This window comes from Dinoponera quadriceps, unplaced genomic scaffold (assembly GCF_001313825.1).
Source record: "Dinoponera quadriceps isolate SergipeBrazil2010 unplaced genomic scaffold, ASM131382v1 scaffold1782, whole genome shotgun sequence".
Classification (NCBI taxonomy): domain Eukaryota; kingdom Metazoa; phylum Arthropoda; class Insecta; order Hymenoptera; family Formicidae; genus Dinoponera; species Dinoponera quadriceps.
The window spans coordinates 2,036,893-2,051,065 of record NW_014555947.1 but is presented as its reverse complement, the minus strand read 5'-3'; the positions used below and the strand labels follow the sequence as shown (position 1 = coordinate 2,051,065).

General features: G+C 38.7%; 4 protein-coding genes and 1 long non-coding RNA gene across 7 annotated transcripts in view; 3 read left to right on the top strand and 2 right to left on the bottom strand.

The window, feature by feature from the left end:
* The first annotated feature begins 103 nt into the window (after nt 1-103).
* Nucleotides 104-802, top strand: LOC106746025. Its single transcript, XR_001374570.1, has 4 exons — nt 104-139; nt 252-309; nt 441-625; nt 693-802. It is a non-coding gene; the product is annotated as an uncharacterized LOC106746025 (long non-coding RNA).
* A 2,906-nt stretch (nt 803-3,708) lies between these two features.
* LOC106746102 lies at nt 3,709-5,329 on the bottom strand. The gene is made up of 5 exons (XM_014622315.1): nt 5,226-5,329; nt 4,730-4,843; nt 4,497-4,575; nt 4,194-4,374; nt 3,709-3,980 (listed from the first exon to the last, which is right to left on the bottom strand). The coding sequence occupies exons 2-5, from the start codon at nt 4,796-4,798 to the stop codon at nt 3,779-3,781; spliced, it is 531 nt and encodes a 176-aa protein (XP_014477801.1). The 5' UTR covers nt 4,799-4,843; nt 5,226-5,329; the 3' UTR covers nt 3,709-3,778.
* Nucleotides 4,772-10,487, top strand: LOC106746099 (dynein intermediate chain 2, ciliary). Of its 3 annotated transcripts, none has more exons than XM_014622312.1 (14): nt 4,772-4,855; nt 5,530-5,895; nt 6,029-6,145; nt 6,216-6,417; nt 6,518-6,912; nt 7,022-7,105; nt 7,184-7,370; nt 7,477-7,638; nt 7,713-7,856; nt 7,992-8,098; nt 8,221-8,717; nt 8,796-9,029; nt 9,124-9,301; nt 10,399-10,487. In XM_014622312.1, exons 2-13 carry the CDS (start codon nt 5,842-5,844, stop codon nt 9,299-9,301), a joined length of 2,361 nt encoding a protein of 786 aa, XP_014477798.1. In that variant the 5' UTR covers nt 4,772-4,855; nt 5,530-5,841; the 3' UTR covers nt 10,399-10,487. The 3 variants fall into 3 exon arrangements, with proteins under 3 accessions (XP_014477798.1, XP_014477799.1, XP_014477797.1); XM_014622313.1 differs by lacking the exon at nt 10,399-10,487 and having other exon boundaries at nt 8,221-8,398; nt 8,486-8,717; nt 9,124-9,308; XM_014622311.1 differs by lacking the exon at nt 10,399-10,487 and having other exon boundaries at nt 9,124-9,308.
* Nucleotides 9,375-12,653, bottom strand: LOC106746101 (fukutin-related protein). Its single transcript, XM_014622314.1, has 3 exons — nt 11,869-12,653; nt 11,536-11,793; nt 9,375-11,146 (listed from the first exon to the last, which is right to left on the bottom strand). The coding sequence occupies exons 1-3, from the start codon at nt 12,331-12,333 to the stop codon at nt 10,376-10,378; spliced, it is 1,494 nt and encodes a 497-aa protein (XP_014477800.1). The 5' UTR covers nt 12,334-12,653; the 3' UTR covers nt 9,375-10,375.
* A 211-nt stretch (nt 12,654-12,864) lies between these two features.
* LOC106745998 overlaps nt 12,865-14,173 on the top strand; it is a 1,698-nt gene continuing 389 nt past the window's right edge. Inside the window, exon 1 of the mRNA XM_014622086.1 lies at nt 12,865-14,166. Within this exon, the coding sequence (XP_014477572.1) occupies nt 13,132-14,166 (1,035 nt within the window). The 5' untranslated portion in view covers nt 12,865-13,131. The remainder of the gene's footprint in view (nt 14,167-14,173) is intronic.

Here is a 14,173-nt window from a genome sequence, read left to right as displayed (position 1 = left end):
AAACGGCTACTTCAACTAATTCGACTCACTTCAGCTAATTCAAAGTAGTGCGCGCCAGTGCGTGCAGAGCGCGCATCGAACATTAGTTAATTATCGACAGGTTCACGCGGTTCCGTGTATTAACCAAACCCGAATTCAGGTAAAACAGAAAATAACAATGACAGTGAAAATGATTGAAAAAAAAAGGGTTTTATAGTCATTTCCTCGTCGTTTCGACGTCATCATTTCTTGGTCTACCTGTCCTTTTTCAGGTTAAACGGTGCGAAGTTCTCTGCGATGCAAGGTGCTAAGCCGCGGCTCGTTCAGCACGTATGTAAATCCAATTCCGCTCCTATGTTTCTCTACTTTTCTCGCCGAGACTCGCATGTTCTTGCTTCTTTTTTTCCCCCCGTGCCCACGAGGAACAGATTCTCACGAGAGCCGGTTTTACTGGTTTCCAGGTTAGATTCGCGGACAATGTTGCCTCGGTAGCACGAGAATTCGACACTTTTATCGACTGTCGCCGCCGCATTATCTCCAGGAACGTGCTTTCGCTGTGCTGTAAAGTCGCCGATTATATCCTCAACCGGGATCCACCGTCGACGCGTTATTTTCCCAGAGTGACACGAATCATATAATTCTTGACGTTAATATCAGCAATTTTGTGCTAAATTAAGCAAAAACAAAAGTTAACGTAAAATAATGATTTGTAGATGCATGGTAAGAAATCGACAACAAGGAAACGGATGTCAAGGTCGCTGTTCTCCTTCCTATCTCCTATCGTGACATATGGACCTAGAAACTCAGTCACTCAAGAAGCTCAGTTTCCTCGTTTCCACTGCTGATTCGCCTTCCGTCGAATCTACGAATAAATGAAAGGACATTAGCGGCGCTCACATTGCCGCTTACCGCGGCTCTTCGTCGAAAGGGAACGAGAAATTTATTGCATCAAATCAGTTACAAAATATGCCATAACTCTTACTCGATTTACGATCGCACCGATGCTGTTGACGACGCGTACCTTCGTAATATTATACAGGGTGGTCCAGATTCACCTCGACTAGAAAGCAAACAAAGAAGAATGATATACGAAGCAATTTTGGAGACACTAATGATATCTCCATTAACTTCAACCGTTTCGTGATTAAGGTAGTATTAAGTGAATATTACTTCATAAAATGAAAGTTTAATTATATTAAAATTTGAAGTCCAATTCCAAGTAGAACAGAAAATCACGATGACATCAGAATGATGAGAAAAGGACTATAAAAACTCAAAGACCTTTCGATCATTTTTTCATCATTTGATGTTCTACCTGGGATTGTCGCAGAAAGAAAAAAGAGGAAAAATTTCTTCCGCGGTCATTTGGATTTTCGCTGAGGTTAAATTGATTTTCCATTCATCCAGGAGTTCGCACACAACTGGAAGGAACACACCGGCCACTCTGTAGATACGCGGAATATACGAGGGCGCATCTAAATATTCATACACGATACATCATGCGTTGCACTGCGTTGCGCAGCGCGCAGATATGAAAATTTAGCGCAACAAATGTTTATATCCTCGTGGCGAACGAGCCAGCGGCTTGTTAATGCGCTTGCGCCGTATATACCTGCCGGGTGGAGACTTAATTAAAAATCGAGTTCGCCGGAATACCGGAGAGGTGGAATAAATTTCAGGTACACGGGTCATTAATTAGAGCGCTATCGCGCTACCTCCACGACGCGCGTTTTCGTGTTCGTACTTAAGATCAAAGGGAGCCCTTTAAAGAGACGCGAGGAAACGCGTTTGTCACACATACATATGTGATACCGGCCGGACGAAATTTGAGATAAACGTGAGACGCGTTTTAATCGGAAGGTGTACACGAGCATCGTGTACGGAGCATTGAACGGCGGAATTTATAACAATAATTATAAAAACAATATATACGGCAACGTTAACGATAATCGCGGTGTGAAACATGTACGCAATGCGCGTCTCATACCACGATCGAGATCGAAGAAGAAAGAAAAAAAGAGGAACAAGAAAGAACGGCCGCTCCGTTTCTCGCGGTTCCGCAACGGAGCGTGTTTTACGACGGTGTCTCGCCGGTATTCTCCGCGCGCGGTATCTCGCCGCTACGATCTGTGGCGCACATTGTGCGTACCTCTTCTAAGCGTGCACGGCATTGTTTCTCCCGCCGACGTTTTGATACGCGCGAAAAGGCATGATTTACAGGACGATGCGCGCGCACGCTGTGCAAAAATTGCCAAGACTGTCGAAGATGAAACGTGTCTCCTCCCACTACGCTAAGTTGGAATATTGCGCAAGGAGAGGACACTGTCTCGCGCAAAACCGAGTAATTGACCTTTGCCGAGCGTTACTTAATCTGTAAACGAGTCGGGAGGGACATCTCGCGGAGGAAGTCTTCAATTATTCGAGGCTCCCCGAGTTGAATCCGTGATTTCTCGCCGCTCGAAAATCGGACTCCGCAAGGCCACGTCGATATATTTAGCAACGGGATCGTCGAGGAAATGTTGCATCCTGATACTGAGGATCGTAGAGAAATGTCGGTTGCGCGTATGCGTCCAAATTATAGCGCTTAATTACGATTATTTTTTCGCCGGTTGTACGTCTCCTTCCTGTATTGCGCTCGCGACTTATTCGCACAAGCCCCTTCTCTCGGTGCATCACAATTTAATCAAAGTGCACGGTGAACTTGTAATTTCGCGTCCCATATGTCGGCGACTCTTTCAAAATTCACCGTCGGTTTTCTTTTTTTTTTCGTGTCCTTTCGTAATGCGGCATTGCGCGGGATAATCGAAGGGAGCGAAACTTACGAAAGAAAAAAATTACAGTTCTGTGGCTGAAAGTCCTCGGACAATACTATTTCTATTATTCACTATCGCTCATCAACGTAGTGACCTCGTAATATATTACATCACTTGAAGAAAGCTAAACGTAGCGTATAAAAAATTCGAAATTAAAAATGACTACATATTTAATATAGTTTAATGGTAAGGAGATATAAAAAGAATATCTCTTATGATTCGCAACCTTGATTGAAAGTATTTCATACAAGATCTTGAGAGAAAGAATGACAGATGAAACCGTAATATTTCGATCAGTTAGCGACTTGGTTCGACAAAAATGCGCTTGAGCAATGCTCCGTACAAAGCCCAGCAAATATTACCTGACGCGATCTCATGCAAAATAGGTATTGCGAGTGTTACCAATGGCCAGTGAAGGTTGGGAAACGCCGTTTGAATAATATCCTTAGCAATAATTGCTTCAGTCACGAAGAAGAGAGCGTTGTCCCCGATGAATTGCTGCATTCAACGGAACCGATTAACGTCCGCACGGACATCACCCCGCAATTACGATCCTCCACAAAGTACTTGACGTTTAAACGTCAAATTACGACGATGGGATATTCGATGAGTATGTATACAATAATTTAACAAAATATTTTTAATTTAAGAAATTTGTTCTGTAAACAAATATATACGCAATTCGATGCGATACAATACGAAGTAAACGTAGAAAATAATATAACTTGATGGAATTATGATATAATGATACCTTCAACATATTTTATCACATAACAATTATATAATACAAATCGTTCTTCAGTTTCAGTCCACTGGTGTTTCGCCGCCTGAAGAACATGAGTTCCGTTTTATATCTCACATAATCTTTGGCGCATTTGCTAGGTATAAATGTTCCATGAAAATATATTCGAATTAATTGAAAGTCCAATATTTAATGACTATTTAGTTGGTAATTGGTGGCGTGTCCATAGGTAGACTATGTTAAATTACATTATATGACATTGGCAAGCGAAGCATCTGGTAGGTACGTAAGTTCTCATAAAGGGATGCGGTGGCTGTGCTGGATCCAAGTTCAAAGAGTCTTCGCTTTCGTCACTCAATTCCTCGATGCTGAATGTGTCGGTGAGATCTTGTTTATGCTTTGAAGAATCCTTAGATTTCGCTGGAAAGAGCGTCATCTCGTCCCCACTGTAATTTTCAATTTAATGCTATAAATTGAGTAAATATTATCACATCTAAACACATTCTTTGCAAACATGATGTAATAGTAAAACATTACTATATTTTATAGAAAAAAAATATTTGACAAAATACAAAAAATTACTCTTTGAAATTAATCTTTGAGTCTAATAATGCGTCAATGTCGTCTGCCAATTCTTTACGTATGTAATTATTCAATACCTTTCGCTTTCACTATATTCGACTAGAGGAAGGTGTTCCTTATTCTTGTGAGGTATAGGCAATCTTTGGATTGATATCAATCCGGCAGAACTGGAACTACTTGTATTCTCGTTGTCATATTTTGGAAGCTTTATGTAATCAGAGTTGCGTTGGATTCGCTTGGCCTGTTCAATACGTATCTCTAGAGAATGAGATTACATACATAAGGAAATATCATGACACAAGATTATATAAATGAAATATCACAAATAACACTTGTATTCTTGCAGAAAGATAATATTTAAGACAAAACTGTTTCAATACCAAGTTTCTTTTGCAACTGCTTGGCAGTGTTTCGTTGAGGTACTTGTGTGTGATTACTGCTGGAACTGCTATCGCTGCCCTATGAGAAATAGAATATTATATCACTGTACAATTTTGTTTTGCACATGAATTATTTTTTATGTATAAAGAATTATCATATATCACATATCAGTAATTCTAGGTAAGTCTAACTGTCAGTGTCGCCTCAGCGCAGTACCAGAATAAATACTTACCAAGAAGAGTCTTTCATCTTCCACATGGCTAATAGTTTTAGGATCACTGTCAATGCCGCTATCTTCCATGCTTCAAGACATTTATAGATGCAGAAACTCGACTTCTTAATCCATCTGCAACAGAAGGTAATGTTTGTACTATCTATCTTGCCTTATCTCGTATGCTCAAACATGAGAAGGTTAAGGTTAAATCCGAGATAACACAATTTCAAGACACAATAACAATTCACAACGTCATGCGTCACAATTAGCAACACAGGAAAGATATTTAGCCACATAGTATAGTATAGAAGTTGACTAAGTGTTTCACTACTCATCACAGATTCACATGTAATATTTCACGTATATTATCGTAGAATCTGAAGAATTTAATAGCACATATCATCCTCCGTCGCAAAAACTACTTGAAATAATACGTTTGACAAATCTTAGTTGACAATATTTGCATGATTCCATACAAATACTGTCCTGCAACTTGTTGGAATGTTCACATTACCATGGTATAGTCCATTATTGATTTTCCTCCTGCCAAATAACCCCAAAGAGATAAGTGTGCTTGTCTCGATATCGTGAAGCGGAAAACCTACACAATGACACCTAAGATGCTATGTACACAAACAGCATTATATAAGTTTCAAACATCATTTGCAGTTGACGACTTTATTGTACACATTAGTTTTCACATGTCTATTATATATTTTTGTTATACCATAATATATATGTATATAAATTTATATTTAAAAAAACATTAAAAATATTAAACTATAAAATAATTGCAAATGTTTTCATATTTTTTACAGGATAAAAATTCTGAATTTTTCGAGATTGGAATTCACACAGAATAACATCAGCTGACATTATTCCCAAGGTCTAGCGGTATCCTAGGAAACCATGTCTAACTTCTCAGTGTTGAATGATGACAACATTTGGAACTTTTACCTATTGTATCTTTATCATGTTTATAAATGACTTTTATTGAGCTACACATAGAGAATAAACTTACTCTGAATATTTTCCCATTATCGTGCATTATAGAATAAAATAAGGTGATTCATTCCCAACTAGTTGGCAAACTATTGCAATTATTTTTAAAGAACCTTATAATATAAACAATGGCACCAACAATCCCCAAAAAGCAAGGCTCCAAAGTACCAGAAAACAAAGAGGTATGCATTTTACTGTCTTATTATAAATTATAATAAAGTAGTTCATTATTTAAGATCATATTTAAAGATCATAAGATCATATTATATATTCATAAGTTGAGTATGAACAATATCATGCTTTATAATCTTACAGCATTTAGCACTAACAAAGGGTCACATATCACGGCAAGATTTGGCTGCTGGAGACATGGATTGGATGCGAGGAAAAGTTTGGTTAAAACCAGATGACCAGTTACAATTAACAGAAGCGGTATGTTTAATCTTGAGTTTATTGTTCCTTGATATCATAGGATAATTCTGTATTTGAAATTATATTACAGGAATTACAAGAGGAATTTGCCAGGATATTAACTGTACATAACACCAGAGTACCAGATTCTTTAGTGGAATGGTCATGGAAATTACATGAATTTATAAGATTACCTAGTCCACCGCATTTAGTGACCCTTCTGAATATAGCTGGCACTATACTGCACAAAGACTCCGAAGAGGCCAAAGCACAATTGGCAGGAGATATTATCAGTAGTTATCAATATTATCAGTTCTTCATTTTTATTTAATATACTAAATGAAATAACTAATGTGACATATATATCTTACATCTGCATCCTTACATATACAGTTGATGGTCAAGATGAGCCAGCAGATGAGAAAAAGCCTGATGAAGCTGAAGAAGATGTAGAACTTGAAGAAGAAGAAGAAGGTAAGTATAGAAGATATACTATCATACTGTCATGCAATCATACATACAATTACTCAACGAATTATATTTTATCTTTTGATTGTTTTCTAAATAAAAATATAAATCATATATATATATATATATATTTTTTTTTTCTTATAAGAACAGCAGATGAAATGGATAAAATGATAGAAGGCGAGACTGAATACGAACAAGAATTGGAAGCTGAGCCAGAATTCGAGGAAGATGAATTGGAAAAAGCAAAGCCTAAGAAATTGCCCAATCAATTCAATTTTTGTGAAAGAGCAGCGTTGACATATGATAATCCTATGAGAGTACATATACAACATATTTTCTCCTGTGCAAACAACATATTTACCATAATTTAAATATTAGAATTTTCTATTCACATTTAGGAAATAAATATATTATATACTTTTACAGGATATGAGTACGCAAACTATACCTCCACCAACCGCAACTTTCAACACACATGTCTTCCAATGGACTATTTTTGACGAATATCAGGTATATACACATACAATTTTTTTCAATTCTACAATATTCGACAATACAATATTTCAGTTTTTTTCATTTCATCGTTAGGAAGACTATGCTCAACAGCAACGTGAGAAAGAAAAAGAAAAGAGAGTACCGTTGACGCAACCGAAAAAGGAGGACGTGAAAAAGAAGGTTCAAATCGAAACCTCGGCGATGACACACAGAATGCTGCAAGCCGCGAAAACACTGGAGCGAATGGTGAATCAAAACATCTTCGACGATATATCACAAGGTAAACGATCTTTATCAGTGAAATTCGAGAGAAAAAAAAATTATTTATATATATATACACACACACATACATACCTACGTATATATACTTCGTTAATTATTATTAGATTATAGATATTGGGACGATCCGAGCGATGAATTCAAGGACGGCGAAGGCTCCTTGTTACCTCTGTGGAAATTCTCTTACGAGAAAACCAAGAAACATGACATCACGGACATGTGCTTCAACAGCAGATATTATGATCTCTTCGCAGTCGCCTTCGGAACACGTTGGTAGAATTGCCTATTGCGTATTTCGTTTCTCGCAACTTTCAGGTTGTAAATGAGAACTTGTGTATTTTAGTATTGTTTAATGGTACCGTAACAAACGGCACGGTGTGCTTGTTCAGCTTGAAAAATCCGTCGTACCCAGAATGGATCTGTCCGACGGAGTCTCCGGTGATGTGCTTGGATTTTAATGCCCAACACCCTCACCTTCTAGTTATCGGTATGTAAATTAGGCAATATTACAGCAAGTATATTTTTTAGAAATGTAGTGGTAGTTTAAACGTTGACATTGTGTCGCTTAATAACGCTGTGTGTACAATAGCATGTTGCTCAATATGAATTAATAATAATCAAGGTACCATGGACGGAGCAGTAGCAGTTTACAATGTGATGTTGCCACCGTCCACACCGCAATACAAAAGCAACGACGTCGTGCAGAAGCACGGAGGGTTAGTATGGGAGGTCCGTTGAACTTTTTAACTTTTCAATGTTCTCTTCCCACACACTCTTGTATGAGAATTTCAATACATGACAAATTCCGGAAGAATTTCCTCAATAGGACAAAACAATCGTATCGATTTTAGATTCGCTGGGCACCCGACACCGAGGAGGGGAATCTAGCGTTCTTCAGCGTGAGCATCGACGGCAAGATAAATCACTGGGTGTTAAACCAGAACGATCTCGGCCTTACTACCGTTATGACATTATTCCTGGACCGACCACCTATACCGGGACCAGATGGCACGTTGATTACGCTCAAAGGTAATGCCGGGGAGATAATAATAAAGAGTAACCAGAGAAATCGCGTCTCGTTAGGAGTGACGATTATGTGCGCCCGTTTGCATGCAGGATGCGGGACGTGTATCGCATTCCATCCCGCGGATCAGAATGTTTTCCTGGTAGGGACGGAGGAGGGCACCATATACAAATGCAGTACGGCGTACAGTAGTATTTACATGAGGACGTATCACGAGGCGCATACTATGCCGGTGTACCGGATAGTCTTCAACAAATTCAATTCCAGCATCTTCGCCAGCTGCTCGGGCGACTGGCGGATCAAAATCTGGGAGGACGAAAGACCGTGAGTCAGAAGTGCAGAACGCTGTCGTTGGAATTAATTACGTTCGTATCACTCTGTAATATGTTGTATCATTCGCAGGGAACCTTTGTTCATGTTTGACTTGGGTGTACCGATCGGAGACGTTCAATGGGCGCCGTACAGCTCCACGGTACTTGCTTGCGTATCAAACGACGGAAAGGTTACGGTATTCGATTTGAATGTTAATAAGTACAGACCTATCTGTAGTCAACCGGTCGTCAATAAGCGAAAGAGCAAATTAACTCGGCTGGCTTTTAACAATGTGTTGCCGTTCATAATAGTCGGTGACGACAAGTAAGTGATATTTTATAAAAGATAAAAAAAATGCGTTCTCTGTGTGTGCAATTACTTTATAATTATTTATTTTATGAGATATATACATTTTCAGAGGTACTGTGAACACGCTGAAACTGTCTCCAAATTTACGGATAAGAGTGAAACCAACGAAAAAGCAACAACATTTATCACAGATGGAATTAGAATCTATGAAATTAGAGAAGCTGCTCAGTTTTGTGCGCGAGCCACCGGTGTTGACTCCTCCTAAAGACGTGAGAACGACGAGTTAAGTGAGTAAAAAAGTAGTACATATTAAACGTACACGCGGGGTAATCATCTTTTATAATCAACAGTTTTTTATTAATATTTGCTGTAACAGACGAATACACGTATACATATCTATATTTTTACAAATAAATTAGTACTAATTATGCAATTGAGTTCAAATAGTTCTACGAAATAGTAATTGTACATGGACTTATATTGCTAAAAATATGACTGTCAAAATAGAACAATTAGGGATGATTAATGCATAATAAATCAAACAAATTGATTTCGTCGGAAATAATCCAAGGGAAAATTTTACTTTTTGCACGCTTTCCACAGTTTCCCTCTTAAAATTACGCTTTTTGATTGAGCAGAATTTAAATAATCAAATTTTTACTCTATATATATTTACTGACTATTTCTGACATCTTATAAAATTATTCGAAATATGATGCATTATATGTCTTCATATATCAAACAAAAAAATATTTCTTAAAATATTATGAGACTAAATCTGTTTAAATCGTTAGTGTTAAATATTTAAGTCTCTAATACAGACCATAGCATCTACTAAAGGACAATAGAAAAGCTAATAAAAAGTTAACACACATAATGGAAGTTATGTGTGTATTATGTGTGTATATACATTGGAGAAATGTTAACATTTATATCCGCAAGATCTAATTGAAAATACTAAATTTATTTGGCACAATATTAACAGGTCGATCCATGCAAGGAAGAAGATCGCGGAAATCTCCCTACTCTAAGCCGAATTACTCAGAGATACAAAGATAACGATCTCGATAACAATTATTTGTCGTGATTTCTCACTAAAGGATGGCCCAAATAAGGCAAATCGAAATGTCAGCTTTCCTAGACGAGGATTGTTGCGAAAATGTCAAATTGTAATCCTTTACTCAGATGTTAATGTCTTCATGCATATAGATAAGAATTCCTAGTATCGTTAGATACAATTATCAATTCGATAGCAATAAATGCGACTCAGCTCCTGAGGTATCAACTGACGCGTAAAGTGAAATGACAATCACCACGTCGCTATTTATACGAGTGATTTGCGAACAATCAATCGGAACGGGCTAATCGAGCAGAAATTTTCCAGGTAACTCCGGATTCTCTATTACACCTCTGAAGTACTTGAGCTCAAGGAAGTCCCTGATATTATTCGGACACGGCACTTGTCTACCGGCGAACTCGATGCTCGACATCGGATGGAGAAACTGCTCCGGGAAGTCGCCATTCCTCAGAAACCACGCGTCCTTCGTCATGGATCCGTTGCGCGCGTAGAACGGCAGAAGGTTCACGTGCAGACGGTTCACCTTGGAGTACTGTACCTTGAAGAACTCGCCCTCCGTCGCTTTTTCCCAAACGAAGCCGTCGTCATCAACTACCGGTTTGTTCTTGGCCCTGACCAACCACGGCGACCTCGTCAAGTCGTCTCGGTTCAATCCGATTTGCACCTCGTGATCCCAAGGTAGAATATCGCCGCTCCTCATCGCACCCAGCAGCGATTGACCCTCCAACCAAAAACGAATGCCCACCTCCTCAAGTTTGTCGATCACGTGGTGGGTCACTCTTCTCAGTCCGGCTAGGCAACAAGGCGGCGTGTAACGACTCTGATAGAGGTACGACGGTACGCTGTTTATCACGGAGCCGAAACACCGCGCGGTCTCCCGCGAACAACCGTACCACTCCACGGAACCGGAAGCCCTCGTAACTTTCTTCATCCCCAATTTCTCGAACATCAGTCGTTCCCGCGTACGATGCAACTGCTGCACCTTGAACTGCGCCTGTTGATTTCTGTACAACGGCTTTCCCTCGTTGAATTGATAATTCTTCAATATATGTATCTGGAAATACGAGGAACACCGTAAGCGCTCGTTTGACTAATAATTTTCAGAAAATTTATTTGCGCAGAAATACACAAGAAAAATATGCAACAAACCTGCATACTTTCGAAATATTAAGAAAGATATATAATGCATAAGAAATACTTACCACTCAAATAAAAAAAGGTCTTCAAACACAAGATAAACACTGGCTAATAATCACTGACACAAAATACAAAATATTCATAAAATAATCCCGACTGTGTATAAGAGAACAGGTTTGAAAAATACTGGCAGTCATTGCAAAACCGTGCCCATGCTACTCCAAAAAAAGAATCAATGAATTTTCCCGCCACAAGCACAAAAATAAGAGACAAATTATTTAATCAATTAATGTGTCAATCACAAACCTTTGCACCTACAGCTGTTGTCTGGACATACAGCGCATCCGTGAAGGGCAGCAAGAAAGGATCTGAGAGTTTCCTCAAAATTTTCGCATCAATTATAGTCACATGCTTGCCCACCACACTATCACATTCTGTTCCTGAAACCCGTGTCACCTTCAAAGTCCACTCTTTCACTCTTAGATCTAACTCGAGACAATGCAAAGTGATCTTTCCCACTGGCACAATGACTATTCCTAATTTTGGCACCTGTGAGATAGTCTCCTGCAAAGAGAACAACATTATTAAAGAAATATTGAACAGTTACATTTTCCTTTGCACCGTACAAACAGGACCTACCTGAATGACCTGCTTGGTAGACAATCTCGTCGCATCAGGCAAGAACATGACGAACTTAGTGCGTATATAGTACAGTGGATTCCTCTCCTCGAAAGACTTGTTGAACTCCGGCCTTAAGCTGATCAATCTGACATTCTTCATGCTCTCATTGGCAAAATCCAGCTCCAACGGTGGATAGGGCAGCTCATCGCAGACTATCAGGATGGGTACCGCCGGGAAGGAATTCAAGACAGACTCCACAACGGACGCTACGTCGTTCTCGAAGCTCTCGAACTGCCTGATAACGATGGTGACCAGCCGGGCCAAGTGCCGATGAAACTTTTGCGGCGGTTCGTTCGTGGTGACGCTCGGTGTCAGCAGACGCAGGGTGTTCTGCGCCGCGAACAACCGCCATATCCTATGCCAAACGATGATGTTTCCCAACAACGCGAGCACCAGGACCGCCCTGACGAACCTGAGGCGCATTATTACGGTACTCGATGTAAGCACATCTTACGTCATTGGTGTGAACGGCACCTATCTATATTATTCCGATGTCGAGCTCGTGTTTGACAGTTCCTGACATTTCTGTCATATCGGAAGAGTGATCGTGAGTGTGAGGTGCACGCGCGTAAATTACAGGTTGTTCCGCTCGATTCAATGAAATTCTAAGCAGTTATAAACTTGAGATCAAGCCCAGAATGAGGATTTCTTTTCCGATATAAGCGGACGCCTGCGGAAACGTTCGAAGTGATGTTTGAGGTTAGGTACATCGACAGGCTTGCTTAAGGACCGGCAGGAGGAACTGTGGAGGTCTCTCGCGGAGACTCGCGAACTATGTAGACAAATTACGCACAATTTAATAATCAGGAGAAATATTTGCAGTGCAGAGCGAATTTTTGGAAATAATAACGCGATAACTTATTTGATTGAGTATTCGATTTTGTATTCATACGGCGCATATCAATTGCAATAAAATCAATTGTTTGAAAATTCCATATGCGATTATTGGAGACATTCTATTTGGTAACGGATATTCATAGTTCATAATATCCTCAGAGTTAATTTAGTATGTCAACAATTCCCAAGAAGCACAAGAAAAACTTGTAAACACACACCTTTTTATTATTAGTGTCTTCTGAACAATCACTAAGTATATATGTAAGGTTTACAAAAGAAAATTTATTATATCGACTAAAGCGCCGAGAGTATATCACATACGTTACTTCTAAATTAATATTATAAATCAGTAATTATCTATTACACTAAAATTTCGGAATATTTATGGAAAGTTCCGAAATATCTACATTGTATCAACAATTAGCAAGCAGTGAAGCTGCCCTTTATAATAAGAGTTTCAATCCGAATGTTTGTCATGTTTGCAAGTTTAAAAGTCGCGAAGGTTACAAAACTTGTGAGATCTGCGAGACAAACCTTTACTGCAGCCTAGAGCACAAGATGGAAGACCAACTGTATCATAGGCAAATCTGCCAAGCTATAAGAGATGTTGAGACTAACCATCTGCACCTTTATCGTTTATGCAAAGAACAAGAGGAATGGATCAATCTAAGGAAAGAATGTTTGCGTTTAATCAAGGAAAAGCTGTCACGTGATCTAGAACCGTATGAAGTGCAGATGATTATGTTCAAGCAATCCTGCTTTATATGTCACATACAGTGCAATCTTAGTACTTGTACAACGTGCTATTCCATTAACTATTGCCCTAATCATAAAGAGAATTTCAAACACTTCGATCACGTTTCAAATTGCAAGGACTTGAAATTGTGTCTCAACATAGATATCGCACTACGATATAATTCACCATCACCTAGAAAATTCATTGATTTTCCTGAAAAAGGTAAACCTTTTGTTGATATGGATTCATTCCTTACAAACTATTTGGCCAATGTAGAATTTGAAAAATATTTCTACTCTGATTATGTATCAGGTCCGCTGACACTATATTATGGAATGTATGTTGGAGATTTAAATTTTTTAGGTATCCTATCTTACTTTACTGTTCTTATAATAGCCGCAAACTTTTTGGATAAAGAATATTCGCCAGCTTGGGAACTTTTCATGCATATTTTCAATAAGATAGAAAATTTAACAATTATATTGATAGGACCAGAGTTACAAAACAAATATTATGATATCACTACTTGTAATAGAAAATGCTTATCATTCTGTAAAAGAAAAAAGCTTAATTTCGAATGTTATCATATGTCGTATTATGAATATGTTAACTCTACTTTTTATAGACAACCAAATGTAATTGTAGGATATCAAACAGATTTTAATGATTGGGAGGAAACGTCAATCAAGA

What these genes read in the sequence shown, in the direction of transcription:
- LOC106746102 (XM_014622315.1), bottom strand. Translation starts at nt 4,798, where the DNA reads ATGGAAGATAGCGGCATTGACAGTGATCCTAAAACTATTAGCCATGTG. An exon ending in AAGATGAAAGACTCTTCTTG is followed by an intron (nt 4,576 to 4,729) that starts GTAAGTATTTAT and finishes TATTTCTCATAG; the next exon opens with GGCAGCGATAGCAGTTCCAG. An exon ending in GCAGTTGCAAAAGAAACTTG is followed by an intron (nt 4,375 to 4,496) that starts GTATTGAAACAG and finishes CTCATTCTCTAG; the next exon opens with AGATACGTATTGAACAGGCC.
- LOC106746099 (XM_014622312.1), top strand. Translation starts at nt 5,842, where the DNA reads ATGGCACCAACAATCCCCAAAAAGCAAGGCTCCAAAGTACCAGAAAAC. An exon ending in AGTTACAATTAACAGAAGCG is followed by an intron (nt 6,146 to 6,215) that starts GTATGTTTAATC and finishes ATTATATTACAG; the next exon opens with GAATTACAAGAGGAATTTGC. An exon ending in ATCTGGGAGGACGAAAGACC is followed by an intron (nt 8,718 to 8,795) that starts GTGAGTCAGAAG and finishes TATCATTCGCAG; the next exon opens with GGAACCTTTGTTCATGTTTG.
- LOC106746101 (XM_014622314.1), bottom strand. Translation starts at nt 12,333, where the DNA reads ATGCGCCTCAGGTTCGTCAGGGCGGTCCTGGTGCTCGCGTTGTTGGGA. An exon ending in CTACCAAGCAGGTCATTCAG is followed by an intron (nt 11,794 to 11,868) that starts GTAGGTCCTGTT and finishes TTCTCTTTGCAG; the next exon opens with GAGACTATCTCACAGGTGCC. An exon ending in CAACAGCTGTAGGTGCAAAG is followed by an intron (nt 11,147 to 11,535) that starts GTTTGTGATTGA and finishes TCGTATTTCCAG; the next exon opens with ATACATATATTGAAGAATTA.